The following is a 19,933-nucleotide window of genomic DNA, read 5'->3' as shown; positions in this document are numbered from 1 at the left end:
TCAGAAAATCGGGTCTTAAAATGGAGATTTTTGTTTGTTTGTTCGTTCATGGGCTGAAACTCCCACGGCTTTTACGTGTATGACCGTTTTTATCCCGCCATTTAGGCAGCCATACGGCCGCTTTGGGAGGAAGCATGCTGGGTATTTTCGTGTTTCTATAACCCACCGAACTCTGACATGGATTACAGGATCTTTTTCGTGGGCACTTGGTCTTGAGCTTGTGTGTACACACGGGGGTGTTCGGACACCGAGGAGAGTCTGCACACCGCAAAGTTGACTCTGAGAAATAAATCTCTCGCCGAATGTGGGGACGAACTCACGCTGACAGCGGCCAACTAGATACAAATCTACCGACTGAGCTACATCCCCGCCCTGACTGAGCTACATCCCTGCCCTGACTGAGCTACATCCCCGCCCTGACTGAGCTACATCCCCGCCCTGACTGAGCTACATCCCCGCCCTGACTGAGCTACATCCCCGCCCTGACTGAGCTACATCCCCGCCCTTAAAATGGAGGACATTAGGCCAAAAATTTTTTTTTGTCTGTTTAGGGTAACCCGACCGACCCTATCGATTTGGCGCCGACCCAAAAACTTTTTTTTGATTTCAAAAAAAAAAAAAAAAAAAAAAAGAGGTAAAAATGCTAAAAAGAGACATTTGGCGTTTCTTTCTCTCCCTTTCTCTCTGTTTTATTTATACGTTAGTTTTGAAACATGTATTCATCAAATATAAGAAGTGAATGTTCAGCCAACATAGCATTTTACACACACACACAAAAAAACAAAACAAAACAAAAAAAAACTTTACCTACCTACCGACCCTACTTTTTTTGGTCATGTTACCCTAAACAGACAATTTTTTTTTTTTTGGCCTTATGAACAGAAAGCCTGAAAATACACGGCCTTAAAAAAGAAGAAGTCTTAAATCGGGTGTCTTAAAAGGGGGTTCCACTGTAAGCGTCTTCATGTATGGCCTTATCCCATGTAAAAGCCAGATCTCAGATGGCGAGTCGAATCGTTTGCACGGGAAGGATCGTGCCTTTAACAGTGCCTTAGCTGATGTGGGGATTTTCACCTCAAACTGAGGCATGAACCTTCGCGCTCTTCGCGAGGGTGAAACGGAATTCTGCGATTTCTGACTTCCCCCCTCGGGGTACGGCTTTGCGGGAGTCCACTTGGCTCAAATTTGTTGAAGCGACCCCCAATGGCACGCAGGTTTCCGATGATAAATCGGTGTAGGTATTGTTGCAGCTCGGGTGACGAGTTATTCAAAGGATTTCTTTTTCGCACAATAGAATGTGAATCGTTGGTAGAAATAAGAAGGCGTGGTTCGGTATTGTCACAGTATGTCAGCATAATAACATGAGATTTCTGTGGATCGGTTCTCATAATTAAATTGTATTGTATTGATTGCAAATTAAGATGTTCACATTTTTCTAATACACTTCTTCGTACTACCATTCTGATGTTCGATGTTTTTACATTTTGTCAAGTTTTGACTAAATGTTTTAACGTAGAGGGGGGAATCGAGACGAGGGAGTGGTGTATGTGTGTGTGTGTGTGTGTGTGTGTGTGTGTGTGTGTGTGTGTGTCTGTGTGTCTGTCTGTGCGTGTGTGAGTAAACTACTGGACCAATCTTTATGAAATTTTACATGAGAGTTCCTGGGAATGATATCCCCGGACGTTTTTTTCTTTTTTTCGATAAATGTCTTTGATGACGTCATATCCGGCTTTTTGTAAAAGTTGAGGCGGCACTGTCACACCCTCATTTTTCAATCAAATTGATTGAAATTTTGGCCAAGCAATCTTCGACGAAGGCCGGACTTCGGTATTGCATTTCAGCTTGGTGGCTTAAAAATTAATTAATGACTTTGGTCATTAAAAATCTGAAAACGATCCAAATTTACGTTCATCTTATTCTTCATCATTTCCTGATTCCAAAAACATATAAATATGTTATATTTGGATTAAAAACAAGCTCTGAAAATTAAAAATATAAAAATTATGATCAAAATTAAATTTTCGAAATCAATTTAAAAACACCTTCATCTTATTCCTTGTCGGTTCCTGATTCCAAAAACACAATATATATGATATGTTTGGATTAAAAACACGCTCAGAAAGTTAAAACGAAGAGAGGTACAGAAAAGCGTGCTATGGCGCAGCACAGCGCAACCGCTACCGCGCTAAACATGTACAGGCTCGTCACTTTCACTGCCTTTTGCACTAGCGGCGGACTACGGTCATTGTGAAAAATTTCAGTGCGTTCAGTTTCACTCTTTGAGTTCCACAGCTTGACTAAATGTAGTGAATTTCGCCTTACGCGACTTGTTTTTTGTTAGTCTGAAGCAGGGACCTATATTTATCTAATATAGGTCTATGTCTGAAGACAGGATTAAAAGGTGCTTTTTTTCTGTCACATATCAGTGATTCCTTTATGAAGATTTCCCATATTGTTTCAGATGTGTGGCTCGTTCATATATATTTCTTTTTTCATTTGGCAAGTCTACAATTGTCGGTACCTCCCGTTGCGCTAATTTCAACAGTAAAAATTAATTCCGTCATTTGTAGGCACCGATAAATAAAGCCATAAAAAAATAAAATAAAAAATAGATAGATACATGAATGAATGAATTGTCAAATAGATAAATAAAAGAAGACAACAACAACAACAACGCAACAACAACAACAACAACAACAACAACAACAACAACAACAACAACAACAACAACAACATTCAAAACGCGGAGTATCGCCGTCAATTCACATAATTAAAGTTTCCTTCTGATTGCAATTAAGGCCGTGAGATCCAACCGGCTGGGAAGCCTCACCTCGTACATGTACATGTATGGATGTATTGGCGGTTCGGGATAAATGGTCCATGCCGAAGCGAAGACAAAGGCGATAAATGCCGCTTGTGCACTGTGTGCAGTGGTGTCATAGTCTGATGTGAGGCTCTTCCGGTGAGAGAACATCTGATCTGATCTGAGTGGTCACTTGGTATGTCAATTTTCCCAACACTAATCAAACCGAACTATTCTCCAAGACCGATATCGTCCAAACACTAATCAAAACGAACTATTCTTCCAGACTGAGATTCATCCCCACACTTATCAAAACGAACCGGCTATTCCCCTTGACTAAGATTCGTCCCAACACTGATCAATACGAACGTGTGTGTGTTCATATGATGTCGTTTTCCTTTAAACCGTATAACTAGAGACTGCCTACGTGAGTGCTCATATGTTACACAATTCCTCACAAAACACGTGCTGACCTAAATCACAGAGCAGACACAATCGATGGGCCTTCGTCCTTTTAATGTTTTGTGCTGCTCTTGTTTAGTCAGTCCTCCGTTTCTTAGACGCTAGATTTGGCGAGGAAGTAGCGTTTCTTAGGCAATTCTCGCCGTGAGGAATTCTAATTTACCGAGCTGAACTGAACTGTATTGAACGTTATTTTACAAGGAAGCATAATCACACATAAGCATGCATGTATATCGTGAATACACACTCAAAACAAGAAGAGCAAACGCTCGATCGAGTCACTTTCGCAGTTTTGAATATATTTATTATATGAGGCATCAGATGGACAGGAAGAAATTGCTATTCACAACACAATGAGTCACGTTCACATAAAATTTGAGCCCGGTCACTTTTATAGTTTCCGAGAAAAGCCCAACGTTAAGTTGTGTGTTGCCGAACAGAAAAGGCTAGTTATCTCCCTTGTTTTTCTGATAACGTTCGTAAAAGGCTACTTTGATGTAAAGAATAATCCTACAAAGTTTCAATCACATCCGATGAACTTTGTCAAAGATATAAAATGTCTAATTTTTCCTTTGACGCTGACCTGTGACCTTGAAAAAGGTCAAAGGTCAACGAAACCATCGTTAAAGTGTAGAGGTCATTGGAGGTCACGACTAAACAAAATATGAGCCCGATCGCTTTGATAGTTTCCGAGAAAAGTCCAACGTTAAGGTGGTGTCTACGGACGGCCGGCCGGACAGACTAACACTGACCGATTACATAGAGTCACTTTTTCTCAAGTGACTCAAAAAGGAGAAAAAAAGTTGAAAGAGAACAATTCTGTGCTTTGTTTTTTTTTATTTCGTTATGTTATTGTCCATTGCATTTCAAAATACTCAACAGTGTATAGCAAATCAATGCAACTAATTTTGTTCATACTCACGAAGAGTCTTGCTTAAGATTGCTAAATGTTTAACAGCTCTTGATATCATGATAACAACTATGAAGCACTCATGCTCATTTCTTTTCTCTTATTTATATTTAATATGTAATGTATTTGAAAACGTTCTTTTTCAACAACACATTTGTTGTAACCATTTTGCTTGCTCTTTAATCACAAATGATTTCCCCTCATTATTTTGTCTTTGTCTTTCTTTTTCAATACTGAGCAGGTCTCTGTTCGACGCACTGGGATAGCGTAAGTGTGTGTGTGTGTGCACGTGTGTGTGTGTGAACTGTGCTAAAACAGTGATGGTTAGCTAAGAGTACTAATCTGCTGTTTGGTGTAACCTGATGCAGTGCTTTAAGCATTATCCATGCCCCCAAAATGTCTCAAATTGCCAACATTTCACTCACAAACTAACACACACTCACTCATACACACACACACACACACAACACACACTAAATAGAAAGCTCAATCATTCTTAAAATCGGTTTACTGCAAGCTCAGCCAATGAAACATGCATTCACATGTACATCAAATTATGACATAAGTTGAAAAGTGATGCACATTGTTACATATTCCACTTATGAAATCTGCCTCACACAGATGCACACACACACACAAGCACAAATAAATACACTCATGGACACATAACATCTGTTGATTTACCAAAATAAACAAATAGAAAGCAACAATAATAATCTTGACAGTACACAGACATGGACATCATCTTGCCATGAGTTTTGCCTAATATTTATCATATTAACAGCAGTCAAATATTAGCCTTCACCGTGCTTCCTGGGTCGTGGACGACCCAGACCCTCACAAAAGTAGCTATATCTCTAAAATTATTGGGAGGTTTTGATTGAGACTTCATATAATCCTTAAACACCATTGAACCTTACTATCAACCAATTTTTTTACGAATTATATTTGTAAACAAACAAATAAACACTGATATCATTTGAACTACACAGTCCGGATGATGTGGGTCGTGGACGACTCATGGAATTAAAGGAGGTATTTTACGGTTTGTATCCCTATTCGGATGGCGTGGGTCGTATGCGACCCATACTTTTAACGTTGAATTCTTCTTTAGAAAGTATGGGTCGTACATGACTCGCATCATCCGGACTGTGTAGTCCACAGCGTGATCCGGTGAAGGTTAAGCAAGAGCTGTGATACATACGGTTATCATAGAAGGAGGTTTGGGATGAATGCCAGCAATGGCTTGTGAATCAAGAAGAGTGCACGCAATCCCGTTATGTTTGCCAAGTGCTAACTTGGTGGATGCAGAAACAAGTTGAGGTAAAACCTCAGTCCCTCTATGTGTTCATCACGACAAACCCCGCCATGCTTTTCTGTCATCAGTAACCTGCAATAAACAAAGAGAGGATTGAACTGAGCTGACATCAACCACCAAAAAGAAGAAAACATATATAAAATATTCATACTCTGGCCACAGTACAAGGAAAGCACTCGAACTCTGACGGTGCAAGGTTTTATACATTTTTCTGTACTCTATTCTATCCTCTACAAGCTGGGAAATGGGTCCTGCACAACATTCCACAAGAAAGCCCTACATCCTTTACACCCATTCTGATAATCATTGGTCCACGCTCTCGCTCAGTGTCTCTCTGACAGGATGGATCATTACTACGCGGAGTAAAGGCCGAAATCTATCAAAACAAGAATACAGAGTTATCTCCCATATGTTTTTCGCTAATGTTTCTGAAGAAAGACGAAAGTGATTGCAGAATGGCCGATTCTTCCATATCTCGACGAACAGATTCTCCACTGAGAGACTCGACCATTTCACCAAGCTGTTCATTTTTCCACCCAATTTTGCCTACAACCGTATAATTATGGCTGGACTCGGTCTTTTCATTGTCACAAAGGACACATCTACTTTTAACCGGTGTCCGCTCCGTAGCCATTTTGTTATGATCACGTGACAAAGTTGATTATCACGTGACACTTTTGCCATATTTAGAGTTGTTTGCACAGTAAATACATCCGCGAAAGATAGCTTGCTTGAAACTGTCTTACATAACAATTCCTTTGTAATTTAAAAATTTCACAACACCATGAAAAATCATTATCAACGATCGCAAAACTGCTTATGTCAACAACACATTACGAAAAGCTCTAAATATGTAAACAAAATATCTATTTCTTCTCCAGAGGGAGAAAACAAAGGCATCCTGTCAGGGATAAATGAGACCCAAAGGGAAGAACTCATTTTACCTGAGTTCAGGATGCCTTTACACCAACATGACCTTGAAATTTGACATGGGCCAACCAGACTTTAGTTAAATTTGAAAATCATCTGACGCTGGAAACACACACAGTTTCAAAGCCCTTGTTTCAAAAGCATCTCAGAAAACTTCAACATTAATTTTGTTGTTGTTGAAAAGCGGCCAGCCGTACATACAGACGGACACTACTCATCACTATGACTCACTGATAACTCAGGTGAGCCTCCCAAAAATCACATAGACACAGCTAGGAGAAAAACATACAACAAAACATTCACTAACCTTTCTCGTGCAAGAAGTACAGACACACCCAGCAGCTGCGACAACTCTTCAGCTGTCAGTGAATTTCGCTCTGACACCTGTAATCAACCAGTGTTTTGGTGTCAAAACAGCCCAAACAAATACATTGTGAACAACAAAATATCTAAAAATAATTGCAGATCGAAGAATATGTTTCTGAAAAAAGAAAGTGGCTGCCCACCTATTGACAGTGCCTTTTTGTTTCTTGGTAATGTTATTTCATTCTTGCCACACACACACGCACACTCTCTCTCTCTCTCTCTCTCTTGCACACTAAAAAGACAAACAGAGCCGGTGAGAGACAGGTATGGGGAGAAAACTCCATGATCTCACTGCCCGTTTCAAGAAAAACATCTATGGTTAAATGAACAGGCTAACCAAATTGCACCAACAGCAACTGAACAAGTGACTTACCAGAACTGTGGTTGTGTTGACTATTTCCTCTTCGTTTTGACTTTGTGACTGCACAACCATCACCCCACTGTCAAAGGTCCGTAACCTAGCAACAAACCCATGCAAAAAATAAAACTTTCTCACAAAGAAAAGATTTTATTTTGGTGATTTCTGCTTCGGCAGCCTAGCAAAGATCTACACACACACCCAGCCACACACACCACATAAATTCACAGAGGGTCTTCTTCAAACCGTATTATGGATGTATCTGAACATGACACACACGCACACACACAAATATATCTCAAAGGGTGCCAAAGGTTTCTTCGCTTTGCTTCATAAACACCTGCAAACATTTCAAATTAACATACCTTATAGGCAATCCCAGGATCTCCATGAGTTCACAGGCATGAAGTAAATCTTCTGGGGACAAAAGCTGCAAAGGACAATAACAAAATCTCTCAGGAATCATTGAAACAAACGCTAAAGAAATTAACAATAATCAAATAAGAACGCACATTTGCTCACATCTACAGTGACAGACAAAATTAAACCTAGGCATGCTTTAGGGGGGAAAATCTGATTGAAACTGTGTGCTAACATTCCAAGACTCAAAAGACAAGACACATTAATGAATGTGTGACAAGGGAGGCTACCGCTCCTTTCACAGCAGACTCTGCACCCGAGTTGTTGGCCTTTAAGTCAACACCGGTGGATTGTGGAATTCTGTTTGTGATGGGGTCTGGTGGTTTCCGATTGTCTGTATGTTCATTGAAACCTTCGGGTTTGCATAAGTTTTTATAGGGCTAAGAAATTGGCCCTAACATTTTCAATCCTGTTTGATTGCACTTCGCCTCCCGAGGTGATCGCAGTGTTACGGCACTCGGTTACATCTGTAGTGTTCTTTCTTTATTTATTTGGTGTTTAACGTCGTTTTCAACCACGAAGGGTTATATCGCGACGGGGAAAAGGGGGGAGAGGGGATAGAGCCACTTGTCAATTGTTTCTTGTTCACAAAAGCACTAATCAAAAATTTGCTCCAGGGGCTTGCAACGTAGTACAATATATTACCTTACTGGGAGAATGCAAGTTTCCAGTACAAAGGACTTAACATTTCTTACATACTGCTTGACTAAAATCTTTACAAACATTGACTATATTCTATACAAGAAACACTTAACAAGGGTAAAAGGAGAAACAGAATTCGTTAGTCGCCTCTTACGACATGCTGGGGAGCATCGGGTAAATTCTTCCCCCTAACCCGCGGGAGGTTCTGTAGTGTTCAATAAAATACAATACAAGGCAGCCTGAAGCATCCAACCCTACAAGTTTTAAAAGTAAACAAACAACTCACAAAACAGACAAATAATAATGAGAAGATGAGATACGAAAACATACTGTTTTGAATGTTGTGACTTCTCAGGAGCATGATGGTTATCATAGCACTCCATTTAGCTGGTTATTTGAACAAGAACTTAACATGACTGAAAATTTAACAAAAATAGACAGGCGCAGTGGCCTAGTGGTAAGACACCGGCCTCCCAAGTGGAAGGTCGTGGGTTCGAATCCCGGCCGCTGCCGTCTGGTGGGTTAAGTGTGGAAATTGTTTCGATCTCCCAGGTCAACTTATGTGCAGACCTGCCAGTGCCTTATCCCCCTTCGTGTGTACACGCAAGCACAAGACCAAGTGCGCAACGAAAAAGATCCTGTAATCCATGTCAGAGTTCGGTGGGTTATAGAAACACGAATATACCCAGCATGCTTCCTCCGAAAGCGACGTATGGTCGCCTAAATGGCGGGGTAAAAACTGTCATACACGTAAAAATCCACTCGTGCAAAAACCCGAGTGAACGTGGGAGTTTCAGCCCATGAACGCAGAAGAAGAAGAACAACAACAAAAATGTCTGAAGGTGAGAGTATCAGGAAACATTACCTCCATCCCTCTTGCTCTATTTACTCTACAGTAAACATCCGTGAGTGTCATCATTCCACCACTCTCCTGAAATCAGAAAATCATCAATTGGGATCCTGTTGAAAAAATATACCTTGGTAGTTATTTTGACGTCGTTAATTTTAAACTGGTTGCAACCATGTTAATTAATAGTGCCTCTTTTCACTAACCGCACTTGCATTTAAACTGAAATGAAACTTGTGTGAATTCAATATGCACACACACGGGCATGCACAGGAAAGGTGCAGACAGTGACCATACTGCTGAGCGCACTTGCGCTTACTTCCTGTCACGCAGGAGGAACAGCTAAGTCAGCCTGAATTTACACTGGTATCTGTGCCTAAAAATCCTCATTAGAGAGGTAAATTCAGAGAGGATATATATATTCATTCATGCGACTGGCACAATTGTTTGCCATGGAAAGTGGTGCCTCAGACCAGAATTCTACAGGATCTCTAGAAACTCTGTCAATCTCCCTTAAATGGAGGATCAGTCGCAGAGACGCACCTTGGTGATAAGTTCAAGGTATTAGAGGAATTGTTATCTCTGACCATTCCTCATCTTTTAGGTCGTTCACCTGATCCGCCTGCAGAACTTTACGTTGCTGGGGAGTTGGGTCGCTCAAGGCGCATAATGGCAAGTCATAACCATAACCCAACATTGATAAAGACAAGTGATCAGAGGAATAGTAACGACCATCGAGTAGAAACCAGCTCTACATTGACAGGTGGGACTTTCTTTCGATTGTCCCTTTCTGGAGCAAGTTGACACAGTGGCAACAATGCAACTTGCCACTCGCCCGACTCAGGATTTCTTGCTTCTCAGTCCGATGATCTATCCTTTTCTTCCCCCGATTTTACAGGGGGGATTCCGGACAAATGGGCTGAGTCGGGTGAGGTGACACTAGATTACCGATCGAAAGTCAACCCTCCAGCCTGTTATCTATTCTCCTATTAGTTAAATTGAGGTGATGTATTCGAAAGAAATATGTATTTTTTACAAGTAAAATGACTATTTCTAAGAATACTCACCTCAATTTAACCAGAGACCCTCCCACCAACCCCGCTATTGACTTAATAGCTTCGAATTGAAACTGGGGATTATGGGCATTGGCACATGCGCAGAGAGGTACTACCAACAAGGGGAGGCTACTCCCCTCAAATGGTATACTGACGGAAGTCTAGAGTTAGCGACCTTGTTTACAGTCTAGTACTTGTAACATAGGACGCTTCTCAGTCTAGCACTCGTAAGTAAGGTAACTCGCACACACACACATATATACACTCCTTCACCTAGTCAAGTGAGCACGTAATCAAAATTTTGCGTCTATTCACATGTGTACCGGCATGCTTCTTGCTTTCATTGCCTTCTGCCTTTACAAACAAATGCATATGTACAAGCACAAACGTTATACACAAGTGCAGACAAACAAATGCACAAACACACACACAAGTGCACAAACACACACACACTACCTCAACAGGCTTTGTGAGCATGGAAGCCAGCTGTCGAGCAAGCTCAGTGTAGTACTTGTCCCCCGTACCGTGAGTTTCGCGGGTCACAGGGTTTGGAATACCCATACTCAGGAGGTAGGACTTGAACTTCACAGTCTGAAACCAACAGATATTATAGAAAAAAGGTGAACAATTTCGTGAAATAAATATCCATCCTTTCTACATGACTGCAGATTATTTTAGGTCAAATAACTGATGAGACTCACAGATCAAATTAGTTTGAAAGGATAGAAGTATGGAAAAATAACAAAGAACAGCCAAGAAAAATAAAACAGGACACATACCTCATCTTCTGTGATGTCTCCTTGCTTATCTTTGATTTTGGTGGCTATTGTCCGAGTCAGGTTCACCATGTCTTTGGCCTGAAAGACACTCAATAATTATTCTTTCTTCACAGTGGAAGAGAATGTGACAGCATGAAATGATCCACTCTCTTATGAGACGGGAATCCACTGCATCAAACTGTACAGTCAAACCTTCAATGTGGCAGAATTGATTTGATTGGCTAACATACTGGACTGACATTTACCATTATCATTATCAAGAACTGATATATAAATTAACCTGTCAATTTAAAGTAGGTATGTGCACATCCCCATCCACTGCAACCATGATCACCAGCACACTCTTTGCCCCAAAAAACGCATGAACAAAGAAACACACACACATACACCGTAACACATACCCATGCACGCACACATGTGATTGTACTCACACACACACACACACAGACAGACAGACACACACACACACACACATTTCACAGAATTGACCTCAATTGGTAATATATTGACATTGAACATCATAAAGACCCGAGACCTTCCCCTTTTGGGGGGCTTCCACAGCCAAAGAGAATACCCTTTACCACATGTCCATTACCCAAAAGTATGAACGAAGAGATATACTTACACACACTTTATTCCTACCTGCCCACAGAATTGGAGATAATACATCAGCCACAACAAGTCACATCATTCTGTATAAAATATTCACCTTTTCCATCAACTGCCTGAGATCTGCAAAGGCAGCAGTAATATTCTTGTCTGTCTCCTTGTTGCGCTGATCCAATGACCTTTCGATTCCCACGATTCCTGGTCTATGTCTTGGCAGCTGCAAAAAACCATTGCAGGATTTTTGTTTTGATGTGGTTGCTTTCGTATATTTTTTATTTACTAAACTAAAACTAAAAGCAGAAGGTACCTTCATTAAAGCAAAAACAAAACATTCACATACATACATGGCCTCACCTCGATCCCTCTCCATTCCCGGTCTCCAGTAAAAACGGTCAAATATTGACTAAATGTTAAAAAACAACGAGGCCACAACCTGCAATACTGTTTATGTGACGCATTCCCACTGAATCAAGATGCTCTGTGCCATCTGCAGGGCTGGAACTAGGTGGGGGGGGGGGGGGGGGGGGGGGGGGGTGGGGGGTGGGGGTGGGGGTCGTAGGTTTCCAAAAGCCCCCCCCCCCCCCCACTGGCAAATGTACCTTTTTTTCTTGAGGAGAGACCCAACAAAATCCTTTCGAATGCTAAATTTCAACAGCATTTGGGGGGCAAGCCTGACCAGCAATATTTTGGAAGCCCCTCCCTCTCATACACACATGTAGTGCATGCAGCCCTAATCCGGACCGCATATGACAGGCAATAAATACATGGGTTTTTATATGTTCATGTTCAAGAATGAAATAACCTTTCACTTCGCAAAACTAAATATCATGAGACAAAACCCTCTCAGATACAGAGCAACACAATTTATTTGAAAAGGTGTGCACATAGCATCTGACACAGTAATTTAAAATGGTTTCAAATTAACACCTGACACAAGGATGAAAAACATTTGACAACAGTATACCTGTGGATTAGTGCCAGAAGGCCCAGGTACAGATGTCGCCCATTTCTTCTGCTGCAACGTTTCTTGTAATCTCCTCAAAAACTGAAAAATATATATTTAATAGTTTTAAACAAAAAACGGCGTTTGAATTCAAGGGATTTTGGAAAGGAGATTCTACTGTACTGATGGCCAAGTGTTTTGAATAAGAGGTGGGCAGGGAAGGCCAAGAATTGAATTGATTTGACTGACAACTTGTCCAAATATTATTAGCAGCATCGACGTTTGTCTACCTTGTTCATTGTCAAAGCCGGCAAATCATGAGAGTTTTCCTTTTTGAGGACTGGGTTTGGCAGGAAAGAGGAGTCTTTACGTCTTGATTTTCGGCACAAAATACCATTACCAAAGTCTAAATCTTGGAGTCAAAGACCTGTAAACACTCATCTTTTTAGCTTTAACAGAGTTCATTTAAGAATCCTTCTTTCAAGACCTAATAAATTCTGAAAAACTCATGCAGGTCTAAAAAGGTAGGGCCTCTTAAAATAGTGGTAAATTTACAGATGTTGTAAACAGAAAATCTTAAAAAACTAGGTCTTAAAATAGTGGTAAATTTACAGATGTTGTAAACAGAAAATCTTAAAAACTAGGTCTTAAAATAGTGGTAAATTTACAGATGTTGTAAACAGAAAATCTTAAAAACTAGGTCTTAAAATAGTGGGTCTTAAAGGGAGGGCTCCACTCTAGAAATGTATACGTACCCCTTTTTCTCCGGCTTCTCTGAACGACAGCCTGATGAAACTGTTTGAACTTTGGTTGAAGGGACCTGACCCCTTGTTGGCCCCTGCACTGTTCAGGTGAACCACTATTTTGGCACTGTGAACACATCGGTCAAAACTCCACATCAGATCATGGCATGAAAATCCTCTGAACGATTCACTTTGTCTGACAATATGATTATCACTAAAACTATGAAACAAGAGTCGAAAATCGTCAGCGCTACTCCAGCTGTTTAACAACTAATATTTCATGAAAAAATCGTATGGTAGTATTTTAACAACTTTCCAGAATGTGAAATGCCGATTTTTTTTTTAACAATAACAATGCTCTCTTAAACATTGGAATTTAATAGGAATTATCATTCGACAATGACTCAGAAGTATGATCCGAAAGAGAACGGAGAAGTTGAGAGAGAAAAGGACAAAAAGAAATAGAGGGGCAGATCAGGACATGTTGTCCACAAAAACAAGAACAGACAAACAAAATTACCTTTTGGCAAATCCTGAGGGCTGTTCTTCCAAGTAGATGACAAGCGACAGAGGCAAGCAAATCACACAAGTCTGAAACAAAACAGAAACCTCCCATGACAAAAAGAGCTTAACTATCTGCATGATTTTACTTCAGTGCAAGTACATAATTCATCACTATATCTAATCTTAATAACAAGTATGCCTTGCATTGTAATCAAATTATGAGAAGAACAAAATTAATTATATGTGCGATAAAGAAGCATGACAGAAAACTATATTCCAGTCACTGAAAGGCATACATGTAATATGTCACAATTTGCAGTTCTACCAGATTTACTTAAAATGTAAAGCAACCCCCCCCCCCCCCCCCCCCCCCCCCTCATCCCACTTTCCTTGTGAATCTTAAATTACCTTCTAAAATGCAATCCTTTCTTATTGAACAACAACCACAACTACATACAACCACCACCACCACAACAACAAAGAGGTAAAACTAAAAGGAACATGAATTATGCCATCAAATAATATATGCCGTTCATAAATCTACTTACTCGTGAAAAATATGCCGATGCCCATTTCAATAAAAAAAAAGGTCCTTTTACAAAATAAGAATTCTTACCCTGTTCCTTTGGTCTCTCCACATTAATCTGTGAGTGGTAAGAATCAAAGTTCCAAACTCAAATGCCGTCTGAAAAACAGAACAAATTAAACTGTACAAAGTGTGCCACATATAGTTCAGATTCAGACTAAGTTCCTTATAAGCTATTCACAAAAAGTTAAGGATCACTTGCACACAAATTCATAACTTTCCAAATAAGAAAGCCAATGCGTTGGTATTTGGCAAACGTTTAATTCAATGCTTTAGCAATAACGATACAACATTTCCTTCAATTTCGAGCAATCGTTTGGTCTGTACATTTTATCAAAGTGTGTACGTATCGAAATTTAATTTCACAAAGTCGTTGAAATCACAAGACATGGCATTCAGATGCTCTCAAAAGTTCAGTAATGCGTGTAACCGCCCTGGCTGTTCTGGCACTCGACGCAGCGAGTCCTCATAGAGTTGACCAGGGTGGTGAAGATCCTCTGTGGAAGCGCCTGCCACTCAGCCTGCAGCTCCTGGTAGAGGTGCTGAACATCCCTGGGGGTGGTTGCTCCTCACTTTGCGATCCAACTCATCCCAGAGGTTCTCAATCGGGTTGAGATCAGGACTGCATGCTGGCCACTCCATTCTGTTGACTCCAGACTGCTGCAGGAAGTCGTTGACCACCCTTGCCCTGTGGGGGCGAGCGTTGTCATCCTGGTAGACAGCCTGCGGTCCCATCTGCTGCGGTGTAGGCACAGCCAGCGGTCGAAGGATCTCATCCCGGTATCGGAGGCCAGTGAGGTTACCCTGTACATGAAACAAGGGTGTTCTGTGGTGAAGGCTGAAGGCCCCCTAGACCATTACAGAACCTCCACCAAAGGCCACCTTTTCTTGGACAGTGGCGTCAATGCAGCGTTCCCCTTGGCGCCTCCAGACCCTCAGTCGGTCGTCGTTGTGGTTCAGGGTGAAGCGTGATTCATCACTGAACAGGACCTGGGACCATTGCTGACGTGTCCACCTCACGTGACGTCTGCAGAAGGCGCGGCGTGCTGCCCTATGGGCTGGAGTTAAGCGTGGCCGTACAGCTGGGCGACGAGAACGGAGGCTAAACTCATGAAGGCGATTCCGTATGGTCTGCTGGCTGATGTTGGTGTTAGTAGCCACCCTCAGCTGCCTTCGAATAATGCTGGAAGAGGCTGTTCTTGTTTGCAAGGCTAGTCGTTCAATGAGACGATCTTCACGTGGAGTTGTCTTCTTTGGTCGCCCAAGTCTGCGTCTTTCCTGGACCCTCCCAGTGGCTGGGAAACGTTGAACCAGTCTGACAATGACCGAGATGGACACTTGAAGTCGCCTGGCCACTTCTCGCTTGGGGACACCATCTTGGAACCATGCAACAGCTCGTCCCCTCTCAAACTCGTTCAATTTTCGTCGGGGAGGCATTGTCAGAAAATGCCTAATACTGGTGGTATGTCTTCTCAAAAAGCCAAGCAAGTGACAGCATCTCACACATAAACAGCAGTGCTTGCACGTGCATAATGGTTTTTCCAAGTGGCTGGTGCAATGTGTTCGGGCTGAACGGTCCAAAACAAGGTCCTTTTTCGCAAGTTTCCGCTTTTTATTTTGCTACCAAGCTCAGTAGCAGAGAATCCCGTGCAATTTTCCCACTAACACAACATCGCCCACTTACCGCTGAACAAGAATTCATAACAATTTGGTTTGACTGAGAAATAAAGAACAGTAGCGAACTGATTTTATTGACCACCTGTTTTCTCATAGTGATCCTTAACTTTTTGTGAGTAGTGTACATATATTGCGCAGGGTTTAGCCTGGGAGAAAAAGGCAATGGGAAATTTTTCCCCCTCTACCAAATTCTGATGGGACATAGTTGAAGGCAAGAAGCGCTTTGACCAAAGATGCAAAATGGTACAATATGGTGCCATCTGAGAATTAGCCGCTATATTGTGTTATCTATATGAATATGGCCCAAAGTCAGAATAGGTGTCCATTTTTGTGACATACAAAATCAATTTTAAAAATGAACATTTTCTTTGTTTTGAAAATAGAGATGTATTTTAGAGCATAAATACGCAAGGAACAGCTATGATTTAAGAAAACTCATGTTTGATCACTTCACAGATTCAGGTTTAAAAGTTTGCAGGAGTTCATAACTTCACACCGTCACAAAATTTAGACTTGTTAAATCATTGTTGCTACATGTATTGGGTCTGTTTTAGACATCTGAGCAAATTGCTACAGCAAATTACTTTGCATTTCAAGCAAGTTAAACTTGTTTTGGCCACGCATGATGCAGATGTGAACTCCATTAATGGGAAGTTCATAACTTCACATAATTTACTTTTATTGGTATAATAAATTTAATTTATACAGGCAGGAAACAATTTGTTTTGTTTTTTAATCTGAAAAAGGTGAGCTGGAACATGAAGGTAATTTTTGAAGATGAAGTGTGGAGAAGATTTTTTGGTTATCTGTATTATTTATAGAAATTAATATTGTCACAATTTTTTCACAGCAAATATTGGCATAAGTTATCATTAAATCTACAATTTTGCTGTTTTTGTGCAAAATGTGCTTGAAAAGTACCATCAAAAGGATTTCAATACACCAAAATGTTTGTCTGACTCAAAGAGTTGGCAGAAACTGAAAGTATTTTTAGAATGTCCTAGGAGTTCATAACTTCACACCGTGACATCACAAACTATGGCTAATTCAAACCAAAGTAAGAAAGTGCATATGTCATCTTATTTTCTCTCCAGTTACTCTTTGTAATCAACATACAACTAAGTAATAAAAGTAAAACATTTGTGAAAACAAACGATAACAAAAATCATAAAATGTGAGCGTGCGCATAACTTCACAAGAATTTTTGTTATGTTGGTCTCTAGTACAGTTACTGTATAATATATTTGCAAAACAATGACAAACTGAGAACACAGAGTTATAGTATAGGCTAAAGCTGCACTTATATTACAAAATCAGATTTTAATTGCCAAAATAAAACAAATTGTTTGAAACTTGTGAAAGTTCATAACTTCACATCAATCACACATTTATACTAAAATAACTAACTAAAGTCTCTTGCAAATAATTCTAAACAACTTAATGATTTACTTAACCAAACTCAGTCATGAAAACTGTTACCGAAATCATTATTTAGTTAGTGTTTATGTCAGCTGACTGTGTGTTCATAACTTCACATCATTTATTTAACTGAAAAGCTACGTACTAAAATCTGCTGGTAAATTAAAATAAAAATGACATCAAACTGTAACAGCCTACTCTGGAGAAGAGCAGCACATCATTTGAGGTAGTGATTTAGTGTAGTAAATTAATTATTGTGTATAAATCATACTCATGGCATGTGTTCATAACTTCACACCGTGGGGCTGAGGGTCAGTTGATGTGAAGTTATGTACACCATGCAGTCAACCCAGATTCATGCTGGAATTATCAAAATGTAATTTTGAGGGTTGATGTTCAGAAAACTTCTTACAAAATGTCCAGATAAAGTCAAATGTACTCTTTTGCTATTAACAATGCATTATTTTAAACACGCCCTTGAAAAATGAGCTTGAGTTATGTGAAGTTATGAACTTCATGACAAAACGGCTAAGTACTTCAGAAAGAAACAGTCAGCAGCCAGTAGATTCTTTTTGTGATAAAAATCATGGTACAGTGTAATTTGGAAACTGAAAATAGTCATTTTACATATATTTTGGGTTTTGACATGAGTTAGTAACTCTCACATAAAATAGTGTGCAAGACACAGAGAAAATGGCTAACTAAAGCATACTGCTTGACTTTAGTGACAAAAATTGCTTAGTATCTAAATCTAATGTACTTTTATATGCAAAATTGCTGTTCCACTACAACCGTAACTTTCATGGCTAGCATTTAAGGACAAAAAACACTCTCAGTGGAGATAGTAGGAAAGTTCATAACTTTCTCACAAGAATTTTTTATTTCTCAATTACTCAAACACCAATGAATGAACTTGATGCAAACTTTCAGTGTGACTGCTGCTAGTGGATCCAAATGCATTACAAAGCTAGGTGTTCCCCAACCAGTCAATTTACTCTTTTTATAAGGCAAAAGGTTGGAAAGTTCATAACTCTTTTTTCACAAGAAAATCTGCACATAAACTTCAAACCACTTTTGAACATGCAAAAACAAGTCAAACAACCCTTTTTATGTTTTATACCTCTGCAAAACATACTGTAAAATACTTTTTTACAAAAATATATCAGGTTTCGATCTTTAATTATTATTTAGAGCTGATCAGTGAAAAAAAATGAAGTCTTACGGAAATAGTTATGAACTTTCTGTGAAATTTTGTCTCCCCATTTTCTGCAGGCTCACTGACAAAATTCAAAAACTTTGCTTTGTCAAAGGTACATTTGAGTTTTACTGGCTCAGTGAAAAGTCATTCATGACATTCTGTCCCATAAATATGACAGAGTAGACCATGTTTCAATATGCTGTAAGGTCATGTCACAAAAAATGGCCAAAATGTAGTGCTGCTGACTTCAGATAATGGCGACATTTTCATTAAAAACAACAACTGAGCACACAATGTTTCTCTAGGTGTGTACTTCATACTTTTTTTTACAAGTCTCATTAATCTTTACAAGGATTTTATTTTTCTTTGATGTACAAATCAGGTTAGAGCCAAGGTTGCACAGCTATTTCAGCTGTGGACACCATTTCAGACTTAAGGCCTTATATGTGTGTGTGTGTGTGTGTGTAATCCGATGTAAAGTGTACATTTGGTGGCGCAGTGGTACGTTATCTCAATGCGCCCTTTGACGCACTGAAGGGAATTGTGATGGGACATTTTCAGATTTGCGCCAATGGCGCACCAGTAAATGAAACCCTGTATTGCAGGATGAATGTTCTATCCAGGTATAGGCAGTGAAGTAATCTAGTTAAACAGCTGCTGACTTACAGTTACAACGGTCCCTTTCCTTGCAAACTGATCACCTATCTGTTTGCTAATCAATGCTGTGGCTCTAAATCACAAATCAATACATTGACTTCCCCTCCCATGCATAAACATACGTTTTTATGGTTCTTGGTTATGACCCTCTCTTTCATTTCCGACATCAATTTATACAAGGACTGTCCAATCTGGCTGTTGAATGTCTGTTAGTGTTAGACTTTTACTTCTGATCTGAGAGAGTGTGACAACTTCAACTCTCTTGGTAATTAAGTGGTATGAGGGAGGGGTAATTATTGAATAATTTATTGCCTGTTCTTATACTGATCTGAGACTGAGAGTGTGACACGTTCTTTAACTCCACCAAGATCTTCTCGATCTTGATGTTAGCGAACATTTCTACCTATTTGAATTTATAGCTGTATCTGAAGGACCACAAAAGTAAACTACTATGATACTGCTTTTGCACGGGGTTTGGTTTCTGCACTTGGAAACAGTCTTCATGTACGCAAATTGGCCATCATTGTTACCTTTTCGTTTCCATCATATAAAGCAACGCCTGTCTGTTGTTCCACCAGTTGTTCTCCCGTATACAGGTTCCCATCACACCATTCAAAGCGGTCCATTGCTGGGGAATGGAACGGGCACTTTCAGCACCATTGGTTTGCTTCCTGACAAGTAGGCGATGCGACAGAGTGACATCCCCT

At 40.1% G+C, this 19,933-nt stretch overlaps 1 protein-coding gene across 1 annotated transcript; it reads right to left on the bottom strand.

Annotated features, from left to right (window-relative positions):
• Positions 1-4,665: 4,665 nt before the first annotated feature.
• LOC138982578 (vacuolar protein-sorting-associated protein 36-like) lies at positions 4,666-19,933 on the bottom strand. Its single transcript, XM_070355902.1, has 13 exons — positions 19,757-19,933; positions 14,306-14,374; positions 13,706-13,776; positions 13,198-13,312; positions 12,464-12,544; positions 11,600-11,716; positions 10,891-10,968; positions 10,568-10,702; positions 9,075-9,140; positions 7,513-7,577; positions 7,163-7,247; positions 6,731-6,807; positions 4,666-5,565 (listed from the first exon to the last, which is right to left on the bottom strand). The coding sequence occupies exons 1-13, from the start codon at positions 19,850-19,852 to the stop codon at positions 5,469-5,471; spliced, it is 1,152 nt and encodes a 383-aa protein (XP_070212003.1). The 5' UTR covers positions 19,853-19,933; the 3' UTR covers positions 4,666-5,468.

Source organism: Littorina saxatilis, linkage group LG12 (assembly GCF_037325665.1).
Source record: "Littorina saxatilis isolate snail1 linkage group LG12, US_GU_Lsax_2.0, whole genome shotgun sequence".
In the NCBI taxonomy this organism is placed as follows: Eukaryota; Metazoa; Mollusca; class Gastropoda; order Littorinimorpha; family Littorinidae; genus Littorina; species Littorina saxatilis.
The sequence above is the reverse complement of the archived record's forward strand: the minus strand, read 5'-3'. Positions and strand labels throughout refer to the sequence as shown.

Coding starts and splice junctions, on each gene's coding strand:
- LOC138982578 (XM_070355902.1), bottom strand. CDS start 19,852: ATGGACCGCTTTGAATGGTGTGATGGGAACCTGTATACGGGAGAACAA. Junction 9,141..10,567: donor TGCTCACAAAGCCTGTTGAG/GTAGTGTGTGTG, acceptor TTCTGATTTCAG/GAGAGTGGTGGAATGATGAC. Junction 5,566..6,730: donor GTACTTCTTGCACGAGAAAG/GTTAGTGAATGT, acceptor TGTTTATTGCAG/GTTACTGATGACAGAAAAGC.